The sequence below is a fragment of the Anoplopoma fimbria genome, chromosome 6 (assembly GCF_027596085.1).
Source record: "Anoplopoma fimbria isolate UVic2021 breed Golden Eagle Sablefish chromosome 6, Afim_UVic_2022, whole genome shotgun sequence".
Classification (NCBI taxonomy): domain Eukaryota; kingdom Metazoa; phylum Chordata; class Actinopteri; order Perciformes; family Anoplopomatidae; genus Anoplopoma; species Anoplopoma fimbria.
In genome coordinates, this window is record NC_072454.1 from 18,130,233 (window position 1) to 18,155,384 (window position 25,152).

General features: G+C 42.8%; 2 protein-coding genes across 6 annotated transcripts in view; one reads left to right on the plus strand and one right to left on the minus strand.

Annotated features, from left to right (window-relative positions):
- The first annotated feature begins 435 nt into the window (after nucleotides 1-435).
- Nucleotides 436-20,511, plus strand: vit (vitrin). 5 transcript variants are annotated; one of them, XM_054599795.1, is made up of 23 exons: nucleotides 436-618; nucleotides 6,997-7,086; nucleotides 7,315-7,380; nucleotides 7,781-7,937; nucleotides 8,032-8,165; nucleotides 8,250-8,327; nucleotides 8,877-9,059; nucleotides 9,674-9,700; nucleotides 10,076-10,114; nucleotides 10,206-10,256; nucleotides 10,605-10,667; nucleotides 11,182-11,244; nucleotides 13,309-13,383; nucleotides 14,122-14,187; nucleotides 14,646-14,708; nucleotides 15,192-15,254; nucleotides 15,543-15,590; nucleotides 16,116-16,181; nucleotides 16,635-16,782; nucleotides 16,870-16,973; nucleotides 17,880-18,106; nucleotides 18,188-18,701; nucleotides 19,020-20,511. In XM_054599795.1, the coding sequence occupies exons 2-23, from the start codon at nucleotides 7,053-7,055 to the stop codon at nucleotides 19,196-19,198; spliced, it is 2,448 nt and encodes an 815-aa protein (XP_054455770.1). In that variant the 5' UTR covers nucleotides 436-618; nucleotides 6,997-7,052; the 3' UTR covers nucleotides 19,199-20,511. The 5 variants fall into 5 exon arrangements, with proteins under 5 accessions (XP_054455770.1, XP_054455771.1, XP_054455772.1 ...); XM_054599796.1 differs by lacking the exon at nucleotides 11,182-11,244; XM_054599797.1 differs by lacking the exons at nucleotides 9,674-9,700; nucleotides 10,076-10,114; nucleotides 10,206-10,256 and having other exon boundaries at nucleotides 437-618.
- Nucleotides 20,512-21,074: 563 nt separating this feature from the next.
- The window catches only part of LOC129092369 (striatin-like), a 28,456-nt gene continuing 24,378 nt past the window's right edge, over nucleotides 21,075-25,152 (minus strand). Inside the window, 5 exon segments of the mRNA XM_054600297.1 lie at nucleotides 21,075-22,660; nucleotides 23,739-23,927; nucleotides 24,484-24,624; nucleotides 24,717-24,884; nucleotides 24,977-25,098. Of these exon segments, the coding sequence (XP_054456272.1) occupies nucleotides 22,491-22,660; nucleotides 23,739-23,927; nucleotides 24,484-24,624; nucleotides 24,717-24,884; nucleotides 24,977-25,098 (790 nt within the window). The 3' untranslated portion in view covers nucleotides 21,075-22,490.

The window sequence follows — 25,152 nt, forward strand, 5'->3', positions numbered from 1 at the left end:
GAGGAGAGATTACTCTGGTGAGAGTTTACACACTGCTCTTATTTGATTTAATTCTCAGTCAGATGGTGGAATGAGTGAGCTGCAGAACATATAACCAGAATCATTGCTCAGTTTTCTTTCCTTACATAACAGACAATATGCAGCTTAAAGTGCCTATATAAAGCAAATGCCATTGCGTGGGTATAATAAAACTATGAATATACGTGTTGGCTTCTTCTGTATTAAAAAACAACAACAACAACAACAACAACAACATGTTAAGCAAACAAAAGGATGCTTGCACTGCCATGTTGCCGAGTGCCAGCTCTTCCTGACATCCTGTCATCCTCTCCTGTTGGCCCCGGGTTACTGATCTTATTCTGCCTGGGCGAAGAGCTGGGTGCCTGAAGTGGGACGGGCAAAGAGGGGGAACTCTGGCCCCGTCCCGTTCTCCACGTTTAATGAGCGCTCCGATCATGCAGGAGTAAAAGTTCAGGTGGAACAGTTGAACAGTTGAGCGCTTGCACACACGCCCGCTGCTCCAGAGCTGCTTTCCAATGAAAGAGTAAGGATTCGGGGGGGAAACTGCGCAGGGAATATCTTTATTTTAACGCCTGGAGGATTATTTTCCCTTCTCAGGTAAATTTACCTTCACCGCTTTACCATGATGAGGAGTTTTGAACAGAGAGCGTCAATTCAAATCCACATTTGGACTAGGGAGTTTGTGCGTAATTGCGTGTCATTAATATCCATTGCAAGCTCTTTTTTAGTACTTTTGATAATCAGGTCTGTAAGACATTTTGACGAACACAACGCGAGGTTTTAGCGTTTTGTTTTTCACTTTTAAATAACTTTTTGTTTTGCAACTTTTGACTGGTTATTTTAAGCCGACCTTGTGAGATTTGACAGGATGCCCAAATAAGCGCAGCGCTGCTAACTTTCTGTTTATTTATCTAATGTTTCTCTTTTTCCTAAAGTTAGTTTTTTTAGCTGAATTAATTCAGCCATGTCATGATCATTCATACTGTAGCCTACAGCCTCTCAGTGCTGATTATAAAATATGATCTTTGGCAAGTGATCCAGCTTGTATTGATTTCAATTTCTATCCGGCTAGCCTTTATTTTGAAATGACTCATTTTGCCTGTGTAACAGTCAGCAAACCCTAGAGAGGATGCCTTCAGCTTTTATTTTCATTTCTTGCACATCCTGTTTGACATCTCTTTGTGTATTCTTCCTGACATTTCTGTATGGTGTGACGGAGCCTGATTAAGCACAGGTGGTCTCAATACAACATGTCCAGCAACAGACAACAGGCTCTGGCTTGCAGTCAAGCCGGTGCCAAGAATTAAAGTAATTCAGCTTGTTCTGTGCTTGCTAAACAAATACTGTCCCAGCAGCCGCAGCCCAAAAGGGTACAGAAATGACCTTGTAGAGACATGTTGGCTTTCCTCTGTGTCTGATCTCTTCTATGGTTCTTTAGTTTGCTTGTTGCTACAACACTTGGCACATCTAACATGCTTACAGTACATTTTTGACACCTGTGAATGCTGGGATTTAACACTCCCTGGCACTGGGAGAGAGTAAATACTGTCTCACTGCAGGCATGGCATCACTCAGGAACACTGTGAAACGGAGTCCTACAGGACATGAATCCTGATACTCAAATAAGCCTCAGTCCCCTTTGGTGCTTACCCTCGTTTGCGTTTACTCTGGCCACCCCAGACAAGGAATGTGGGTAAACGCTGAAATGGAGGCGGATTAAAATACAGTCCTTGTGTTTCGGCGTGATGGTGTAGGGCCCTAGAGTTCACCATTACAGATGGAAAAGCTGGAAAAAATGACGTGAATTTCAGAGCCTTAACAGTTCCTAAGGACAACTGCCTTCAAACTCTTCTAAGACTGTGGTCCTCTTCACAACTGTGTGTCACAGGGGTGTGTGGTCTTCCCTGCTTGGAGAACTCATTGTGTGCTGTCCTCTGAAACAGGCACAGACAACTACTGTACATCCTGTTTGCCTTTTAGCCTCCGTATAACTCCTGCCAGGTGTGATTGTCACCCTGTATTATCAGATTTCTGGTTCTTACGCATCACAAATCACCGCAAATTTGCCTGTAGGAGCTGAAAATCTTTCATTTCACTGCAACAGCAGTCCAGCAGACTTTACAAGAAACTGCTTGGCCTAAAAATCTTAGTTGAGGTTGTTTTGTGCATGTAATCCACAGTGGTGAGAATGCTATTCCGATTTGAATTGCGCTTTAATTCCTCAAACTATGTGACCTGTCTGAGCTGCTGGGTTTGAAAGTGACTAAGGCCTCTGCATAGATGCTTTCATCTTTTGCAGTGGCTGTGCAAATCACTTTGCTTATTTTTTTTACACAGTTTCCTGTGGTTAACAGTTTGTTTGATTTGTGTCCCCACCCAGCAGAAAGTAGATGCAGGAGAAGCTCAGTTTGGTAAACAATAAAGCATGCTGGCACTGCAGAGGCCAGCTCAAGCTGTGCTATAGGCGCCACACATGCCTATCTAAAGTTTCACACAGGTGTATGCAAGATATACGACACCTACACAGTTTGTGATTTATGGTGGTGAGTCTGAAAGCCCTCACATAAGGTAGCCTTTTCCAAAGCTATCTGAGCAGGTGATACGTTTTCCCAGATCTCAATCAGTGTTTGTTTTACCCTGTGGTTGAATGTGTGTGTATGTGTGTGTGTGTGTGTGTGTGTGTGTGTGTGTGTGTGTGTGTGTGTGTGTGTGTGTGTGTGTGTGTGTGTGTGTGTGTGTGTGTCTGCGAGTACCCTCAGGATCTATTATCTTTTGTACAGGAAACTCCCTACATTGTTTGTCAAAGGATATAATTTGATCCATGTTTCACTGCTTAGAGAAGGAGGCATTTAGAGGCTCACACTGAGAACACAAATCAAGAGGTCTGAAATTATTGTCATTTTTTGCACTTTTCATTTTGTCCGACACGTCAGAGGAACAGTCAGCAAAAGAAGGATTATTTTGCAGTATTACCACGCTAGAAGTTGCTCTACATTGAGGAACGTTTAGATTTCCTCGCAGGTGTATGACAGATCAGTTTTGAAGTTGCCATTATCCAGTGAAGCACGCTGACTCACCTCTCATATGCTGCAGGTCAATCTCCTGTACTGTAGATGTATCTGTCCCAGCTTGTTCCCAGCCTCAGCTTTCTTCCCCCGCGAGGACAAATTGTAGTCCTGACTGTGCAGCAGTGATCCATCTGCCTGTCAAAGCACAACTCTGTGGAAAAATCATGTCAGTGCTCATGAATGTCAGATAAATATGTAGAGCTGCATTAGGGAAAGTCCTATCACTGCCAACTGCAGCTGTATTAATTTCCCCTTAACACGATATGTTGTTTTGTGTTGTGTATTCACTCACAAAATACCATCATTAGATGATAAATCATACACAACACGCACCTCATGCACACTTTATGTTCAGTAGAGGCTGCAGTAGAGAACTGTTCATTGAAATAACTAATAGAGGTAACTGCAACAATAAATTTTATTGCAAAGTAATGTTCCACAGCCTGGCTGGACTGTGATGCTTTATATCAATGTGATGAAGATCCAACACGGAATGCGGTTTAACTCTTATGATACAGTTTCATATATCTCTTGAGTTTCAAAGGAATAGTTCAATATTTTTTTGAAATGCAGTTATTCACTTTCTTGACGAGAGTGAGATGAAAAGGTTCATATTAATTATTTTATTAGCATGAAGACTAGATACCTGGGGTAATCATATAACCTGGCTGTGTCCAAAGGTTATAAAAACAGGCCACCATCACATTTTATAGATGGGCTGAATTTATTTTTTAATATTAAGTGAGGTTATGTGCCAAACCATTTCTTGGCTTGGCACAGTGAATTCCTGGGGTTATGTGGTCAGCTTGAGGTTGCTAGGCAACCTGCGGAGACCGCACTACAGTAAGTCACTGCGCCCGGCCAAGTGATAGTGATGATTGAATGAACATAACCTCGCTTAAAACCACAACATGCTGTTTTACACTCTGGTTTCTGTATGAAATAAACAAAGAAAATATGAAGTGTTATTAATAAGTGAGCTTTAGAGGATGATATTTTGTTATAAAGCCAGGCTAGCTGTTTCCCAGTTTCCAGTCTTGCTAAACTAGGTTAACGACTGGCTTGCTCCAGCTTCATAATTAGCGTACAGACAACATAATTTGAATTGGAGATAAAGTGATTCTTTCTGTCCCTGCCCACTTTGTGCTCTATCGACTGATTGACAAATTTTATTAGATGATGAAATATGGTTATAGTATGTATAACTGCACTCCAGCAGTTGCAATCATTGAGCATAAAAATGCAAAATGCCTATGACTCATTGCCATTTCTTTGTAAAAAAATAAAAAACGTTTTGCTCTATTCACACCTGACAACTCATTGGAGCAGTTGGAGTTTAAAGGCCTTGCTCAGGGGCAACGCAGTACAGTAGTTGTGTTAAGGTTGGGTCTCTCCACACCCAGATTGATCGTCCTGGACAGTTTCCAGCCCAAACATGATTTAAAACCCGCCCAATTTATTAAAAAACTATCATAACTCTGCCTGAAACCTGTAAAACCATTACATGCCCAATAGAGAACACATTATAAGCATGCAAAGCTTTTTATCTGCATCAAATAACGAGAGATACAATGTTGGATGAATAAGCTATTGCAACCCACAAAATGTGCTGTTAGACCACCACATACAGAAATTGCCATGTTAATGTCAATGATGAAGTCAGGGTTAGTAGTTCGGTTTGGGGACCTCAGAATCGCATCCCTGCTTTTTGCAGATGATGTGGTTCTGTTGGCTTCTTCAGAACGTGACCTTCAGCACACACTGGGGCGGTTCACAGCCGAGTGTGAAGCAGTCGGGATGAGAGTCAGTACCTCCAAGTCTGAGGCCATGGTTCTCTTCCGGAAAACGGTGGATTGCACCCTCTGGGTTGGGAGTGAGTCACTGCCCCAAGCGAGGGAGTTCAAGTATCTCGGGATCTTATTCACGAGTGAGGGTAAAATGGAGCGGGAGATGGACAGGCGGTTCGGTGCAGCGTCAGCAGTGATGCGGGCGTTGTACCGGACCGTTTTGGTGAAGAAGGAGCTGAGCCGAAAGGCAAAGCTCTCGATTTACCAGTCCATCTACGTTCCAACCCTCACCTATGGTCATGAGCTTTGGGTAGTGACCGAAAGAATGAGATCGCGAATACAAGCGGCCGAAATGAGCTTCCTTCGTAGGGTGGCTGGGCTCAGCCTTAGAGATAGGGTGAGGAGCTCAGACATCCGGAGGGAGCTCGGAGTAGAGCCGCTGCTCCTTCGCGTCGAAAGGGGCCAGCTGAGGTGGCTCGGGCATCTGATCAGGATGCCTCCTGGACGCCTCCCTTTAGAGGTTTTCCAGGCACGTCCAACTGGTAAGAGGCCCCGGGGTAGACCCAGAACACGCTGGAGAGATTATATATCTCGTCTGGCCTGGGAACGCCTCGGGGTTCCCCAGGAGGAGCTGGAAAGTGTTGCTGGGGAGAAGGACGTCTGGAGGACCCTCCTTAGCTTGCTGCCCCCACGACCCGGCCCCGGATAAGCGGAAGGAGATGGATGGATGGGTTAGTAGTTCCTCCATTTCACCTTAGGAGGTTTAAATACATAAAGAGATTCTCAAATGAAATGAGTCAATAATATAAGTGAGTGCACACAACAAAGTTTACAGATATATCGTTTATTTTTTACCTTAATATGACTTGTGAGCTTGTTTGGTAGTATTGTTTTCACATTATTTTCAAAACCCTGCCAAGAAGTGACAAAAGCTGCCTAAATTACATCTAGCAGCCCAGTGCTACTTTTCCTGCTCCAACGTCATCAAAACCCTCTATTTGGCAACATTGCTCCTGGGGTTAACTGGGGATCTTCTAATCACACATTGGGAAAAAAACAGGTGTATTTCTACATTGCATTTCCAATAGTAGCCTAATACTTGATATCGCTAACATGCACAGTCTGAACTTCATCACATCTGACCCTGCCTCAGAGGTCGCTGTATGATCACACGTTCCCACTTGATCAGATTGAACCTGCTCGTGTGTGGCGGCAGACGTGATGCCGCCCTCATGGGAGGTACGGCATTCCTCTGTTAACAGGGAGGCCTCATTCATCACCGCCTCGGCACAGAGGTGGGACTGGGGTTGCCCTCATATTTAGTTCACCTTCCATCAAGTGTAAGACTTCCTTTGGCTGTCTGTCAGACATTGCTGTTGCAGCGTTATTATTACTACAACCAACCTGCAGTGTCTGGAATGACGTTTTGATACACTTGTGTTCTAGTAAACACAGGCCACCCTCTGATTTATAACTTTCGAATCGCAATGACAGACCCAAAAAGAAATGTATCTCTCTACTGTAAACAGCCTGCATTTCAAAATGGGATCCAGCTTGATGTGGTTGTAAGTGTCAAACAAAGAAGCCATCTGATTGAACACAGTTCCCCATTCCTTACACATTTAACTGTGTCTGAGTTGGCTCTCTAATTGAGTCTGACTCCATAGATAGAGGGAGGGCTCTTGTTTCGTCTCGGCCCAGATGTTCGCTGTGGAGCTTCTGATTGGCAAATAGTTTTAGCCATTTGTAACGCAAATTATTAAAACAAGAAAGGGTGAGCTACGCTGACATGCAATCCATTTTTTATCTCACTGATCTCAGAAGTAGATGCGACAATGTAAGTTATAATAAATGTTATCTAAATGTTTACTTGGCCACATTTGTTTTTTGTGGAGTCATTCAGCTCCGTGTTAAAATCCACAGTCTGTCTGTTATTTATCCCAAAATCTCTGGAAAGTGTATCTCAGAGGCACAACTTTACTCTGTCTTGTTTCCAGCTGACACTACAGTCTCAGAAATGCTTATAAAGTGTCCAAAGTTACTTTCAGCGACTAAGCAGGAAGGTGGAAATGGGTTTCAGAGGATGACAGTGAAATTCTTCTGCTTCTCTTCTCTCTAAGGTTGGGAGGTTAGACAAGGACATCTGGCTGACCTGCTGAACCAGCACACCTCCATCATGATGAGAACATCACTCACTGCTGTTTGTCTTGGTGAGCAACCCGTCCGTCTTTCTTCAGGTGTACGCTGGTTTTAAATATATCATCCCGCACTATAACGTTTTGTATTTCCAAAATACTCCCTCCGAGTGAGATTTCTGTACATTCACATCATCAAACAGCAGCATCCTCAGTCACAGAGGTTTTGTGTGTACAGTAAACACACTGATAGTTATGTTACTTTGTCTGCTATTATGTGAACTGCCTCTGCCACACCCACAGCGCTCCTCCTGTCCTGTGCTTGCTGGGCCAAGCCTAACGGATCAAAGAACAAGAAACCAAAGCAAGGTAGACATCATCACAAGCGAGCCTGTAATCTCTGTCAGTCCCAGTGTTATTGTCTCCTCTGCAGTCTCTTTTAATTCACTTATTCAAAAATATAGACTTTCTAAATCCCTTCATAATGTAAAAGCTTTCAATATTTAATAATAGGCTGGAAACAGAACAAAAAAAAGATCTTATGATATAGAAAATGCAATGTCTGAATACGTTTTATTTTTTCTTGATTGATTACATTATCAAATTAGTTGCAGCTAATTTTCCCCTTAATTGATTCACTAAATAATGACTAATTGTTTTGTTTAATCGAAACAATGGTTATATGTAACTTCAGTATCTAAACAACAATCCTGACCTGTCTCCAATTCTGTCTTCGACCATCCTGCTCTACTTCTTCTTCTCTTCACAGTTGTTCCAGCCATAGAGTGTGATGTCAGAGCAGGGAAGATCAATCTCCCAGAGTTCATAGCAAAATGTCCTGCACACTGTAAGGAGACAAAGCAGCAAGTCTATGGGACCGGCGTGTTCGCCTCCATCTCCAGCATCTGCAATGCAGCCATCCACAGGTTAACAACGGAGTGATGAATGTCAAATAAAGTGCTTTATGGCAGTCAAAGTAGTCTTTTAACGAATATCCAATAAAACATTCTGTCTCCACAGCGGTATCATCACCAACACAGGAGGAAAGGTGATAGTGAGGAAGATGGCAGGGCAGAACATCTACAAAGGCAGTAACTCCAATGGAGTGCGCTCTCTGTCTCTGCCGAAGTGGAGGGAGTCGTTCGTTGTCTCCGGTATTAATAATGAAGTAAACAATGTTAAATACAGTTATTTAACGGTTAGCCCTCCAACCAACAGCTGGATCTGTTATGTTTCAGTGGGGAAGCCCAAGAAAGGAGTGATCTACCCATCTACTCTGGACTACGTCCCCTCAAGACCAACCTACGTGAAAACTAGTGAGGAGGGTTATTTTTACACTCACATCATGCACCTTTTACGTTAATATGAATATTGGTGCATTACATTTAGTTTGGACAATTAGGATCCAGTAAGCAATGAATAAAAATATGTAGAAATGTTAGTTCAAACAGAGAAATTTGGTTAAAACATGAAAAGTGTTTTAAATGCTTATGTCAACAGCATTTTTATTTCCAATAATTTAGCACATAGTAAGGACTTTCTTAAGTTATTTTAATGCTGTTGAATGCTGTTGAAAAAAAGATAAATGTAATGTAGACATCTTTCACTTTTCAAACAGTTTTTGCTCAGTTTTATCCAAGACATTTTGGTATACATTCTGAGGACAAAGGGTTACTACGTACACATATGTCCCTGCGCTTCAGTCTGGCATGTTGAACTTCGCTCAGGTTGAATGGGGAGTTGTAGCGCTGCAGTCTGGTGAAGAATGTCAAGAATGCATTACAACACAGAGGTTACTGTAAACACTCTTCCTGCCTGTCCATCCATGATGTACACGACTGCCTTAATCAGTCACCTCCTTTCAGGTCAAAAGGAGGCCAAATCCCCTGTGGTCACAACAGCGCTGCCTCTGACAACAGCACCTGAACCCACCACAACTACAACACCTGAGCCCACCACCACACTGGCTCCGACCACCACCACAACCACTACTACTCCACCCACTACTACCAAGCCGCGTGCTGCTGTCCATAAAGTTAGGGATGCAGGTGATTAAAACGAACACAAGCTGATTTTAACCTCTAAATCAATGGATCCATGTATGTGATGTGCAGGATTGTGTATTTACTTGGATGCAGGATGCTGTTAATGATCCAATAATACCGATCCGCACAGACGATCCACTGCAGCCAGTGTGCCGCCTAGTTGACGTCTAACTAACATTAGCAGCTTGTAACTAGAAATGCTGTTTTCGCCAGAACAAGCTTTCATTTGTGTGAAACTGAGTGATGAAGACGAATGATTGCAGCTGGTAATTTCAAGTCACGACTGCAATTATGACAAATTACAGCTAGTCTGTGATGAAGTTTGTACGCTGCTGCTCAGTTGCTTGACTGACTTCACTGTACACTTGATCACCAGACCTTTCATCACTCTTATTAAATGAAAACATTATCAGACGTAATCGCTGCGAGTCATCTGCCCTATTTTGGATGGAAATGCAGCTACAGTGAGTAGACAATGCTGCAATATCTTAAGGTATGTGTGTAAATGAGATGGGCGGTGTGCCAGACAACCTCCTGACCATCTCTCTCTTTCATTTTCTGTAACATTATCTCTCTCTTCTCCATATTGGCACCCCATTTGTCTTTCTTCTATCCAGGCAGCAGTCACCCATACCTAGCCTCAAGTAAGTGAAGCCAAGCAAAGAGGGGTCAACACAGTTTTTTTTTTTTGGGTGGCATGAAGGTGCCGGGGTGTTGCTTTACACTGGGATGTATGCAGGTTTAAATGTCTACATCAAGCATGGGGGGTTTGCGGTACATTAGTCCTTTGGAAAAAGTGTGCATCAAAATTAAGATTCTGTATTAAATGTTTTGGTGTTAGTTTAATGGCAAAACTTGTGTATCTTTTAATGGACATCAGTTCACTTGTTTTAAGCCCCAAAACTTAAAACAGTAAGAGCATGACCCGGGTAATTGGTTTATACTAAGTCTGAAACAAAAATGTTCTATTTACATTACAATTTGTTTGTCTAAATTTGCCCATACTCACACTGGGATAGGACAGTCACAGAATGGGCAAGGAAAGAGTCCCAGCCAAGGTATGTCAACACTCTCACTGTTTCTGCAGCTCTTGGAAAGTCCTTTACAGCCCTTACAACAATTTCACTAAACCATGACATTTCTTCAAAGTATTCAGAGGAAGTGCCTATCCGAATAGATTCCCGCAACGTGTCAGTGCAGGTAAACCAAGCTTTTAACTTCTTGATGCTGATGTCTATTCTACCTTAACCAGAAATCCTCTCAACATTTGCTCTGTCTTTCTTTTGTACTGATACATGTAAACTCTACATGGCATCTCTGTTCAGTACATGCACTGCTGCTTTAAAAAAGCTTTTACTAGTGTTCTAACACAGGACCGGACCAGATCTTTCTATAGAAGTTGAACTTCTGTTCTGTTGTCTTTCAAGGTCAATCTTTAACCCAGTGTTTTAGTGTGCACCATGTCTACTGTCAGTGCAGATACTAAAGATGAGTGTCATTACATGTTGCCTGGTAATAAATACGTTTGTCTCCACATCTTGGGCCCAGGTCTGCGCAGACCAGAGGCAGGGTCGACTATCAGGAGACAGCCGTCCTCTCCAGTTGGCCCAGGTCAGCCTCATCATTAACAGAAACAGACTAACACACAGGTAGACATGGTGGGACTGACATGGAATGTGGGTCAAGGGCTTCAGGGGGGGGGGACGGATGACTTTGCTGGAGACGTAGACTGCTGTAAGTCTGACCCTCGTATCCACACCCATAAGCCCCTGTGATCTTCACCCCAGGGTCACCACTAATCCACTCCATCAAGCATCTCAGCCAACATTCCTTTCACATTAACCACTGTTCTCTGTCATCAGGCACATCCTCTTGTTCTTGTTTTCATTTTCTGAGATGAAAAGGCAAATGAAGCCGAGTTAAGGCCTGTTAATACGCCCAGCATATATCCTTTTGTTTTTGATATCATGCTGCGGAGAAAATGGCTTCAACTTCACTCAAAGCGAAACAGCTGGGCTACATTTGTGGATGCAGCCCCCGAACTGAAACTCTCTTCTGCCCCCCCACTCCTCTCTCTCCTTTTCCTTTCTTATTCTATCTGCCTGTTTCTCATTGCTACAAACAGCTTTTAACAGGGTTCAGCCGGCTCAACCCGAGCGGACTCCAACCATGAGCCAGTCAAACCCCGGTAAGTATCTCCAGACCTTCAGCGGGATATCCCACACTGTCCTAGCAGACGCACCCGCTGACGTAGAGAGAAGTAGACAGGTCTGATCAAACCTGGAAACAACTAGGGGAAATAAAACCCTGGGTGTTTTATAAAGCATCACTAATGTTTACCCTCTGTGAGATGCTTTGGTTCAATGCGTGGTCACTCTCCACAAATACAATTACATATTTTCACTGAACCCTATATGAAAAAATGAGCAGAGAGTATGTAAGTATGCCTCAGAGATGAGCGATGATGTGATATCATCGTCCTGATTTCATCTTGCACCCTATCTCCTCTTAGACAGCAGCAAACTATTAGTTCTCTCTTTTAGATAAGACCACGATGAGAAACGTGCTCTGTGCTGTAATAACATCTTATGACGGATCCCATCTGAGCTGGCCTCTTCCCCTCCCTTGTAAAAGCTTGCAGAGAGGAAGAGAGAGATGAAAGCAGCAGCACAGAGTGGCGCGGTGCTGCTCCCAGAGAGACGTACATGACCCGATCCGCTGTGCTGCAGGATCTGGGCCCACTCTCCGGCCTGTCAAGAATAGAAAGCTCTCGGCATTCAACCCAGGCTCGGTTTGGCTCCCTGAAGAATGCGCTTCTGTTTTTCTGTGGAATGCAAAACCATATATCCCTAAAAATATCCATTTAAATGACGGTTGATTGTATGATAGGATTTCTAGAATGCAGTGTAAGCTGTTTCAAGCTAGTGCATACTTTATCTGACTATCCTGTTTCTGCTGAGCATATTTAAATAAGCATATTTAAAGTATCTGATCAGTGTAGAGAACAGCTATTCGAATGGCAGCTTGTGGCTAATAATGTGAGACTTTATGGAACCCCTTAGGGAAATTCTTTAAGCTTAAGGTCAGATGTCAGAGGTGAGGATCAGCTACACAGCAGCGCCCCTGGAGCCGGCAGGGATTCAGTGTCTTTCTCAAGGACACTCCAGCAGGGTCTATGTTCGCTGACTTTGGAGTTTATGAGTTCAAGGGTTGTCTACCCAGTAGCTTTGCCACACGGCTGCCCCTAACAGATGTTCAAATTTATTGCTCAGCTTTCTGGAAATGTGACGCAGTTTAGCCTTGCATTTGTAATGAGATGAGCCCACTTGACAACCACAAAGATTCATGAAAAAAACCTCTATGAAGCGTCGACATTCTTTTTCGTTGGTGTTAAAATGTTTTATGACTTTCAGAGAAACTGCATATTACCAACTCTCATGCAAACATATTACAAGGTGAGGATCAGTGTCCTCGATCCCACTCTGACCTCCTGGCTGCAGTGACCACTCAAGTGGCTATGATCAGCAGAGTTAAACTCAATCCTTTTAAAGCACCTGTTTCATCAGAAAAAACAACACCACTGTCTGCTGTGTAGCGCTGGGCTTTTGACCAGCAGCAGATTAGGATAATCTCTGCGTCCTACTATCTACACTGTCCCCAGTTTGACACCATCTTTAGAATAATAATCTCACGCTTCGCTGAGCCGCTGGCTGGGCTCTCCCAGCCCGACCTGGTCAACAAAGCCCCTGCTCTCTAGCTGCCATTGGATGGGAACCTCAGAGCCCAGTTTGAGTGTTTGTATAAGCTGCCAATCAACCACAGGGAGGGGTTAACTGAAGTGTGTTGTCATGGCTCAGTCAGTTTAGACAGATGAGATGCACTGTTATGGTTTGCTCAGCTGTTTGGGCTTCTTGTGTTCACATTTCCATTAACTTCAGGCCGTGTTTTTGCCACATTTTAAGTAAAACTTTGAGTCTGTGTGAACAAAATGTGATGCCAAGAGCAGAAAAAAAACAGAAAAATGGGCTTCCTCCATCTCTCTACCCTCCAGAGAGTGATGCTAAAGTTCACTAAAACTACCTTTAGTCAGCTCAGTCCCTGTCTGACTGACTTCTTTATGTTTAGTGTCAGACTAGAGGCTGAACATCTTGTGCATACCCCACTAATAACATGGCAGGTTTAGTGGAGGTCACAAGTATGTTCGTCCTCGGCGCTTGTCCTGAACACAGCTTTCTAATCTTCCCCTGCACAGCTTTTCCCAGAAGGGATTGGGCGCCTCCCTCCTTTCCTCGTCCTGATTGGTTCCCAGCCGCTCGACGACCAGCAGGTACCAAATACAAAATAGATCCAATCTTCTTTAACAATTCATAAGCTTATTCTTATACGTTAAGCGTCTGCTAAATGACTGTAATGTAATGTAATGTATACAAATGTAATTGTTTTCTTTAAATGCTGCCATCAGCATGCTAACATTTTCACAACATGATGCATTAAGAGAGATTCCTCTTTGACAATGCTAACATATAGATGTTCTGTTTACCATGTTCAAGGGGTGCAACTGGATCACATAGTCACGGTTCATATCGTATCATGTTTTAAGTCACGAATGTGATCAGCAGAAAAAAAGGCAGCAAGTGTAACTGCAGGCACAGATCGTGTATGGGGTGTTTTGTTTTGTTATAGCAGCTGGTGTACAGGGCTCAAGACAATTTTTTTTCATCACCTAATAATCATAATCATACAATAATATATTATAATTGTATCAGTAGTTTTGATTTATGCATTACAAGCTGCCTTAAGCTAGTGTGAGTAAATTTAGGTCATAATTCCCTTACCTAATATCTATTTTATATTGCTGTGAAAACTCTCCCTCAAATGACTGTATTTACTCAAGTTTCTCGCCAAAAACGACATTTAAGGTATTCAATGCTAACATTAGCTAATTAGCACTCAATGCAAAGTCCAGCCTATGGGTGTATCATTAGTTTAAGTTGGCATTGAATACCTTCAATGTAGCTAACCCTTGTAGCTGCTGATGCCTCCACCTTCTCTGCTGTACATTCAGATGTTAGTTATGCAGCCCCAGACTCAGGATACACGTGGAGCGAGACGGACACACCTGAGATTACAGGTAAATCAAAGTCTACAGGCAGCACAACAGGCAGGTTACTACACCTTGCAACCTTGTTTACGTTGCATGTGCAAACATAGCATGCTTGTGTCACTGATAGAGTGAGGTCTCTGCTGACCATGTGCGTTTTGACTTGGCTCCATCTGTAAGTACATGAAGTGTGTTTCTCAGGACATTGTCTTTACATGCCATCTGCCTGCCATAAGAGACATTCCTGTGAAGTGCAGAGGAGAAGAGCATTATTGTTTGTGCATGTGTGTGTGTGAGAGAGAGAGAGAGAGAGAGAGAGAGAGAGAGAGAGAGAGAGTGAGTGATAATCCTGCATAAAGTCGTGTTTTCACTGGTTTAGGATTGGTTGGGAAGAATATGTGACCAATCACAACCATGAAAATGTGTGCTTTTGCCCTCTGAAGTTCATTTGTGGGAATACTAACGGGTTTCACAACATCCTCCTCTAGCTCGGGATCACAGGCCTGATATCTCAGAATATGAGCGCTGGTTTTATAACTTTGGACCGTACCGTAAGTGCTTTTCTATTCTTTTTACTGGGCACTAACAAGTCTTGGGGTTCAGGTTTTTATATTGTCGTATGTACGGATAGTAATTTTGTAGATGTCAAACCTGTGTGAATTTAGTGTTGAAATGGGTTGTGTCAATGTCATTTGTACTCGTCTAACACTCAGCAAGAAATCGAACACACCTATTTCGCAAAGTGTTCAACTATTCCAGTAAGTGATGAAATGGACATGAAAGCAAATGTGAATTGGTTTTAGTCACAGTCTTAACATTAGAAAATACAAACCTCGTGCAATATGGCCCATTGACAAAACACAAAGGAGCATGCAGAAAGACCTCTCTTTCAGATTACAGGCCATGGGTCCATCTGTCCGATTACACAGCCCCAAAAATCCCATGGAGCTGATGGGAGCAGGCTGCAACGCCATGCCGTGTTTACATTGGTTTCACATGTGTCACAGTCTCACTGATGCTGTCTTCACCTTTAGTGCCTCGCTCTACTGACTCAGATGGCAACCGTAAAGTGCCATTGGATACAACCCATACTAGAGGTGAGCAGTGGTTACCATGGATACAAACACCTATTTGCATCCAGGAAAGCATTAGCTTTGATACATCAAATAAAATCTACAAAGCAATCCTACTCTTTTCTGCCATTTGCTCTGCTATTCAGTAAGTTGTAAGGTTCTCATAACTGCTGCAGCTTTAGCGTTCTAATAAAGAGTATAGCTTACAAAAAAGATAAAGAAATCAACCATGGTGAGTGTTGTTTATTCATTACCTGCTGCTTTGTGGTAGATATATGCTAATGCTGAGCTTGTTTGATATCATCTATGCAGTGGAGCCAGTGGACGCCTGGAAGCCAGACACAAATCCTTATGAATCAGGTGAGAGAGCTTTCACTACTCCCTTTTCTGTGCACCAAAAAAGTCGCTTTGCCAGTAAGTCCTCAGTTCAGACTGTAAGTACAAACCAAACCAAGGCCATCCAGGAAAAAGCATCTGGGTTACTGCTCAGCCTGTAATTGAAGGGAATCAGAGTCACAGTCAAATGGCATGGTGGTTGCTTGAGGATATAATCTGTTCCTTTTTGGCATAATCTTGCCACAACAAATATAGGCTAACATTTGGGATCTCTAGAAAGTTCTGGAAATTTAACCAAACGAATTTACCCAAACATAAATAGACCTTTTCTCTTACTTTGTAGAGAGCGTGTAGAATATATGAAATATCTTCTTTCCACCATCCCATAGACACGGGCGGATGTCAAGGGATGGGATATCTATATTCTTGAGAATGCATATGTCAAGATCATAAATGACACAAAACCGCCAGTGAAATGTGTGAAAAGTCTTCACAGTATAAAGCCTTAAGAGCAGATTTGAGCAGACTTTTGTGATTCTGGATTTTCAGGCTTCATCGTGAGGGAGCAGGAACCTGCACCCAGAGCACCGGAGCCTGTGTCACAGGGAGACCCAAGTATGTCCCTCACACTTCTTTAAAGCAACAATGCACAGAATTAACGTTTGTTTATTGCATCTTTGAATTTTGAAAATCCTGGTGAAAATCGAGGCAGAGCATTTGTTTCAGTGCCCCGGCGTCTAAATCTATGTTGCGCATTCTGTGGAATTTTTGATCAACAAACACAGTCATGTTTACATTCAGTGTTTCTTGCCAATCCTTGAGGTCTTTGCTAGCTCATTGCTATGTTTTCATTGTCAATCAGTGAAATAGCATGAATCACCCATGAGCTTGTTCAACGTGCATGACATAAAAAAATGAAATGGTGCCCACTGGTAAAAACATTGCTCTAAACCTTTAATGTCTGTCACATTTACCTTTTTTGCTATGAATGCTGCACGGCGTCAAAGTTGTTACAAATGTCACACATTTAACTTTAATAACTGTATTACCAAACACATGATTTTGCAGATTGTAAGGTGGACATGGCCTTCCTGATGGATGGGAGCTGGAGCATTGGGAAGAGGCGCTTTAAGATCCAGAAGGACTTCCTGTCAGAGGTGGCTCAGGTCATCAGCGTGGGTGTGGCTGGACCCATGATGGGCATCATCCAATACGGGTAACCTAACCGCTCCTGTTGTGTTACTGTGTACCATTCTTAGATGAGAAAAAACATAATGTGATTGCTCGTTGTTTTCTTCTGAAGGGATGACCCTGTGACGGAGATCAGTCTGAGGTCTTACTCCAACTCCAGAGAGGTGAAGTCAGCCATAGAAAAGATCGGGCAGAAGGGAGGCCTCTCCAATGTAGGTGAGTGACCCATATAGCGGCAAGATACAATAGATGCCTACAAACGAAAGTGTGAAAGTGTAAGGGGTTGCAATTATCACATGGTTTACTACCCAGGCACATTTTAACATGCAAGGATAGAATTAAATCTAAATTTTGCTTCGAGACACTGTGAGGTAAATTATAGTCCTCCGTCTGTGCGCCTTGTTTTCCCTCTGCTCTGACCAAAAAGCATTCGGTTTTACCAGCCCATGGGGGGAAAGCTTTTAGAGGCCAAGTGCTGTTTTTCTGTTTTGGTTTGTGCGTCAGCATGATGCATCCACTGCCACAAGTGTCTTTATAACTTGCTAAATTTTGCATTCACGTACAAATGGTGTCATTTGTGTTTGCCCAGAAGTGCTCTTTAATCAGTGTAAGTGGTTGTGGTCCCCAACAGGGCCCCTCCTGTTCTGCCATGGTGTAGACCACCAAAAAGACAATGACACGATACGATATCACTGTGCAGTTAAAGCAGATGTGTATATTTTTACTACTACGTTAAGTGTTCATGCTGCATCCAGTATTGTTTTTAGGTTTATTCTACACATATTATTTAGGAAAGACATACAGCTTCCAAAAATCTCAGTCCACTGAATGTCCATAATGAGCACTTTCAAAAGCATATATATATATATATATATATATATTAGTCCTTTTGTTTCATTTCATACTCTACAGTCCATGTCTATTTTTATTCATTGGTTGAGTAATAAAGGATTATCTTATCTTATCTTATCTTAGTAACAACTTTGTGAACAACTGATTGGTTCTTCACTCTCATCTTGTCTTATCCTGAATGCATTCCTGCATTTCATCTTCAGACTTGTACAGAATTTGGATGTAGCATAGTTCTAACAGTCTCCCTGCTGCCCCCTGGTGCACTGACAGGAAAGGCCCTCTCCTACATCAACAAGCACTTCTTCAGTGATGCCAACGGAAACCGAGGAGGAGCTCCCAACGTCGCCGTGGTGCTGGTGGACGGCTGGCCCACAGACAAGGTGGAGGAGGCGTCTCGGCTCGCTCGTGAGTCGGGCATCAACATATTCTTCGTCACCATCGAGGGCCCTGATGACAACGAGAAACTTAACCTGGTTGAGACCAACTTTGTTGACAAGGTGGAGTATTGTCCCAGAAGTTTGTCAATGCTTTGATTGAAACATGCCGGTTTGAAACAAAGTGTGCCCTTCACCCCACAGGCTGTGTGTCGGACCAACGGCTTCTTCTCCCTGCCAGTGACCAGCTGGTTCGCTCTGAGGAAGGCCGTGCAGCCCCTGGTGAAGAGAGTGTGTGACACGGACCGCCTGGTGTGCAGCAAAACCTGCCTCAACGCCAACGACATCGCCTTCGTCATTGACGGCTCCAGCAGCGTGGGGACTGGGAACTTCCGCACAGTGCTGCAGTTCGTGGCCAACATCACCCGGGAGTTTGAGATCTCTGACACCGACACGCGGGTCGGAGCCGTGCAGTACACCTACGAGCAGAGGCTGGAGATTGGCTTCGGCCAGTACAACAACAAGGCCGAGCTGCTGAACGCCATCAAACGCGTCAACTACTGGAGCGGCGGGACGAGCACTGGTGCCGCAATCACCTACGCCGCGGAGCAGCTTTTCAGCAAATCCAAACCCAACAAACGCAAGATCATGATCGTCATTACAGATGGGCGCTCCTACGATGACGTCAGGGTACCTGCACTGGCTGTCCATAGCCAAGGTTAGAGGTCAAGACTTAAGAGACTTTAGGGAGATATGGAGAAGTCAAGGAGTGATTATTTCCTTGTAATTATAATATATTTTCCACCTCACTAAATAAAATAAAAAATGCATGATAATAATCAAAACAAGACTTTTAGCTCATGAAAAACGAAAAAACGGCTTTGAACCAGAATCAACAATACAATTATACAAACAGTACTTTCCTCCGCGGTGTGTCAGTCTGTCCACAGTGAGGTGTTACGCATTGTGTGTGTTTGAGGTGACAAACACATGTGAAGTCCGTCTGTGTAATCTGCTGTCCCTTCTTGTGATCTAGGTGTGGTCGCCTACTCCATCGGCATTGCCTGGGCAGCCCAGGATGAGCTGGAGTACATCGCCACGGACCCTGACAAGGAGCACTCCTTCTTCGTGGACGAGTTTGACAACCTCTACAAATTTGTACCCAAGATCATCCACAACATCTGCCAGGAGTTCAACTCCCAGCCCAGGAACTGAGGCCAGACGGGTGGAGGGGAGGGAGACCCGGGGGCCGTCTTAACAGAACACTGTTTGTAAATTGACTCACTCTGTTGCCCAGATGGCGGTGCTGGATTGGCTGCAGCGCCCCATATTTGAACAGGGAGGGGGTTTTGAATTTAGGTGAGGAGTGTGGGTTTGGACAAAACAAATCTTAAAGTGAATCTGCATTCGGCCCCAAATATACAGACGGTGCTAACGGTTGGGGGTTTGCATTCACAGTGACCTATTGACATCTCATGTTTACTGCGGTGCCTGTTGTTCTCTGTTGATGTCATGAATAGAACAGAGTATTACTAATCATTTAATAAGTCATCCTTTATTAAGGGAATATAAATTGTAAATAAGGGTGTTTATTAATGTTAATAAAGCATTTACTGATGCTTTATTGATCAGTTAGAAGGCATTAATCAGAACAACATTTGGGTTGTCAAATATCCCCCGACAGTAGATGGTGTAACTTTTTCTGTCTTTTAAGCTTTTTATTTCCCTTTTTAGTTGACCCCTGACCTTCTGTAATAGAGCTGAATAGCTGGACCAGCTTGTGCAAGTTTTCAGTGTTTACTAACTGAATATTTGATGGCTTAAATTTTAACTACAAACAGGTAAAGTGGAGGAGCCAAAAGGGATGTTTTGCCAACCCAAAAGTTAAAGCCCTCAAATACAATTTACAGAACCTTTACAAAGGATGCCTTATTATGAAGTGGTTTAAAACGATTAACAAACATAAAGCTACCTTACTGGTATATGGTGCTTGCGATTGTAGATTTAAAGCATGCCTAGCACTTCCTCTTATGGCTCAACATACTTCATAAACTTAATAATATGGTGCTTTTTTATACAATTCTCTGTAAAGAGGATATACTTTCTTAGAATTGGTGCATATTAATCTTCCTAATAGGAGAGATTTGATAGTGGGGACATTGTTAAAGTTCCTCTCAAAGACTATGGTGCTGATATCGCCGTTGGTATGAGTGGTAGCTGAAATGAAGATTATGTGAAAGGCAAATCAACAACACGGAACAAAAAAGAGGACTTGTGTGAGAATTGAAGAAAGAGGAGCTTGTATAGCTTTGTAAAGAGTGAAAGCAATTCATCTCATCACTCTTGTTTTTTAACAGTGTGGTGGCTTCTAACGTTGCAGGCATTTCTCAGTGTTGATGAAAGAGTATTTATGATTTTCTTCCTGTTGTATCCTGTTTGTACATATGCATATTAAAAGCCTTTCGCTTATAATGTTCATAATTGATCAATATTTTTTTGTGCAATTTTTAATAAAATAAAAAGAATTAAGAGACCTTATCGGTGTCTTCTCCTGAATGTTTGATGATCCAATTTGTGTCAAAATCGCTCTTCTTCCCGGATTCCTAACTTCATTCTTAAGTCGATTCTGGAGACACTGACATGATACACATATGTTTTGATTTAGAGAAGCTTGCACTTTCCATGGATATCATTAACTCTTATAATCTCAAATAATTATCCACTTAAAAATCATAGGGAAAAAAATGCTCCTTAAAATTCCAGAACTTGCCCGTGAGTCATCACAATTTTAGTTTTCTTCAGTATCAAAGTTACCAGTGACAGTTGTGTGTTCATCCTTAGATACACTGCAAGCAGGAATAGCTAATAGCTAATTCTGTATACATTTAATAGTGCTAACTTGTTTAAGTGTAAACAAATATAGGATAAAAAAACAATGATCGAGTCGTAGCCTATAGCGTAAAACACTCAATCCATGGCCGAGGTGTCAGTCTTTGAAAACACCTGATCTGCCCTGATGACCACATTTAGTTTCTACAAGTTGCAAACAGCTTTCACGTTTGTCAAATGACCATCAGAGCCCAGTCAACATTTTACAGCAGGTTTTATTTTGAACATACTTTCATATACAAACCAGTGACTGAGAAAATGGCTCATTTGAAGCTGTACTCTACACGCACAACATCTTAAATTGATTTTGTTTTTCACCCCAGATAGCTTCGTCCTCACAGTTCACAGTAAACTGGAATTTGCCAGGACATTTCTCTTGTCTGTGTTGGATGGTTAACTCATTAATTCAAAGTAGTCCCACAGTACTGCACTAATTTCCTGCTAAACACTGGACTACTGTAAATATCCGGACATGATACATCACATTGTAGTCGAGCATGTCCGCACAGTTTGGGAAATCTACAAACAGTACAAGCCATTCAATTCACACAAGAGCAAACTGGCCAAAATCAATTAGTTCATCCTAAAATGGACATCTAGAACCAAGTTTGAATTGTAATTATATAACCAAGATGGTTTACTTTGGACACATATGCTTGTAATCTTATTTCTAAAGTGTACAGTTACTTGAATTTAACACACAGGCATTATATTTAATGGTCTGTATCACTCTACCAGCTTTGCAGTGAAATGCACAAAATTGATTCCCCAACCACACTTATCAAAAAAGGAGCACTCAAACTCAGGCTGCACAGTAAATTTTAAGACTGAATATATATTTTGTTTATTATAAGCATTTGTAATTTTACATCCAATGTTAAAATCAACAACATTGTGACAACCAGCTCCATTTGTCCGCCGTCCGCTCCCTCCCTGTTCCCCAAAAACAAGCTTGTTAAAATAACATTTTCAAGACCTTTTAAAAGCAAAGGCACATTTGTCAATACGTGTTTTTAAAAAGTAAAATAAAGGCCGGCCAGCAAGCAGAGTCCGTCTGGGAAGCAGAGAAGAAGAAGTGAGAGGCTTCCACGACAGCTCCAGCGAGCCTTCAGTACCCCACATTTCTGGAACGACACAAACACAAAAACCTGACTTGGAGTAAAGGGTCCGGACCTGGTTGTGTCTGAGAGGGAAGGTCGAGGGCCAGAGGGATTTGGGATGAGCGTGAAGTCACAGGGGCAGAAGACCGGCTTGAAACCTCATTTCTCCACTTCACACTCTTTAACACTTGTCCTGAGCCTCCTAGCTACGGAGGTTAAGTTTAGGTCTGTCGAGGGGTGAGGGTGGAGGGCGCTGTGGCCGGTCACACCCAGGCCTGCCTGGATGGTAGATGGAGTCCTCCTGTCTTGCCCTCCCTGTCGACCCTCTTTATGGAGAGTCACGCCCCTTTGAGGCTAGCGGCTACATAGTTTACCAGTCTGACAGGAAACCAGTGGGCTGTGAGAGGTGGGACTGGACCCATGCCTGAAGGCCCTTCCCTTCCTGTGTCTCTTTTGGTCCCTGATCATGGGAGGATGAGTCAGAGAGCGGGGGCTGCAGGGGGACACGCAGCTCCACGTCATACGAACACTTTGGCGAGAGCGTCCGCCCCGGCGCTGGCGATGTAGCATTTAGACGGATGAAACGCCACATCGTGGATCGACTCCTCAAACTTCTTCCTGTGAGCCGTGAACTCCTGGATGCAGGTTTTACTGTCCAGGTTCCACAGACGGATTGAGCAGTCGTGACCTGCAGAGGACATGACGAGTTACAAGTGGTAAGGGATCAGCAATTAATAACTTCTTGTGATATCCAAAGTTAGTGCAATAAGTAACTAGTTTCTCCTAAAACATGGAAACAAGACCTGCATTGGTGGCAATATTGTGTCCTCATGTACCTGATCAGTAAAAGGGGGTGTCAGAATGGCTTTAATGTATTTTTACATGTTGTTAATCATGTAAAAATGTTAAAAGGGGTAGTTTGTAATACCAGTGTTCAGGAATATTATGTAAAAGTGGATCTAAAAATGATGAACATCAGCCTTCATTTTGGCTTTGGATGAGTACTGTTACTGCGGTACTCCTTCTAATGTAAATGATGTACCAGTACATGAATGTACTTTAATGATCAGTGACATTGACCTTTACATGTTAATTCTGTGACTGAATTAGTCATTTCTTTCATACACCTGCTGCAGAAACAAATTATATTGCTACTGTTACTGACAAACTGTATAGGTATTATATAGGTACTTTCACATATGAAGCTTTTTAGGCTTCTGAAAAAATTGTAGATTTTCTTCTGAATTACAACCTCGCGTTTGTATGCCTCTGCCGTTCAGTCACATTGCACATTACCTCCATGTCTGTCCAAATTATTATCACTTCAACATTTTATCCAGTTAGACATTTTTGTGAGTTTGTCATAATGAGTTTGGAGTTCTAATCAGTTCATCCTTGAGTGTAAGTAGAGGTACAGGTGGACATTTGTACCAAATTTGAAGAAATTCCTTCCAGCTATTTTGAGATATTGTAATCCATTCTAACTGACCCGGCAGACCTAGGTAACAACAGCCAGGAAAACATAAAACCTCCGGCCACGGCTGTCGCCATTGGGATGCATAAAAGCACTCACCATGTGACCACTTAGAAAATAACCATAATATCATTAAGAAAAAATTACGATCAGACACAGCCATTATTGAGCCAAGACTTTCACATATCCACTCACAGTCACTGCTGGGTTGAGAACCTATTAAACTAATGTATAAAGGGAAAACAGTGGTGTAAGACAAAGCCCAAGGAGACACTGGTTAAGGGGTACTTACTGCCTGACATGAGATAAAGTCCATTAGGATCTACAGCTAAGCTTGTGACAGCGTCTAGGTGAGCCACCATGGAGTGAATCAGCTTCCCGCTGTTGTTGTCAAAGAACTTGATGTGTCTGTCCTCTTGTGCAGTGATGGTGATGGGGAGAGTAGGGTGGCTGAGGACCTTATTGATCTGACAGGGAGTGCCTGGATCAAAACAGCAGCAACATTAGACAATTTATACCAACTGTCAATTTGAATGAGATTATTAGCAACAAAAAAATCAGATCAGTGGAAAGCTTACACTCTATGTGTGGATGTTAAGCATGTAAACATTAACTAAACGTTTTTAAGCAGTGTGGTAACGCCTCACCTGGGGCAGTTTTTACTTGAGGCAGACATGAGCACTTGCTGGTAAAAACTGAGTAACACTAGAAATATATACTTTACATTGTTATGATGTGCACAGTTAGGCGTTATGACTGAAGTAGTTTATTAGTGAGCTAACTGTTAGTAATCTTTGTAAATCAAAACAGAAAAACATGGATCAGAGCGAATCTGCTAATCATTTACTTTCCTACAGCTGCCACTAGATGTTACTCAAGAGCCATATTTTCTGATAGAACCTAACCGACTCCACTTCAACATCATGATTTAATTCAACAAGTGTTATTTAGTGTGTTTTATTGTTATAAGCCTAGAAATCAATGGAGAATGTAACTGATTGGTCTAAATGCTTCTACCTTTCATCTGGCAAACCTACCTGGCTCCAAATTGGACTCGAGATTGAGGACCAGCTGGCGGGTCTCCATGTTGAAGAGGCCAATTTCCCCGTTTGTGAAGGAGGTGACCAGGTGGGCTGGTTCACTGCACACCAGGTCTACTGAGGAGGGAACTCCCAGCTCTTGTACACAGAAAGATACATTTATGTTAGCTATTCAATTAAAGCAAATATAAAGAAAAAAAACCGTCAAGATACAAGCTTGAAGTCAGTACTTTTGTCTTCGTTAAACACTGCGAGGGCGGGGGAAGTGGTGTTGGCGTCCCACAGTCTCACGGTCCCGTCTGCCGAGCAGGAGAGGAGGCGCTGGTGTGCGCTGCTGTACACCAAACCCCAGACCGAGTCAGTGTGTCCACACAACGCTCCGCGCAGCATCGATGGGTCTGTGACAGGAAACCCAAGACAATCAAAGTTAGTTACCTTGATCTGATGTGAATATCCTCTAATTCAAACGAAAAACACTCGAGGCTGTTACCGTAGGAGTCGTAGGGGTCGATGTTGGGATTGGGGGTGTTCCAGCACTGTATAGTCCCGTCAACCCCTCCGCTGAAACACTGCTCCCCTGAACTGCTCATCACCACACTCAGTACAGCCCCCCTGGGGTTTAAATAAAAATCATTTAGCAAAACTTCTTGGCTAACACTGAATCTG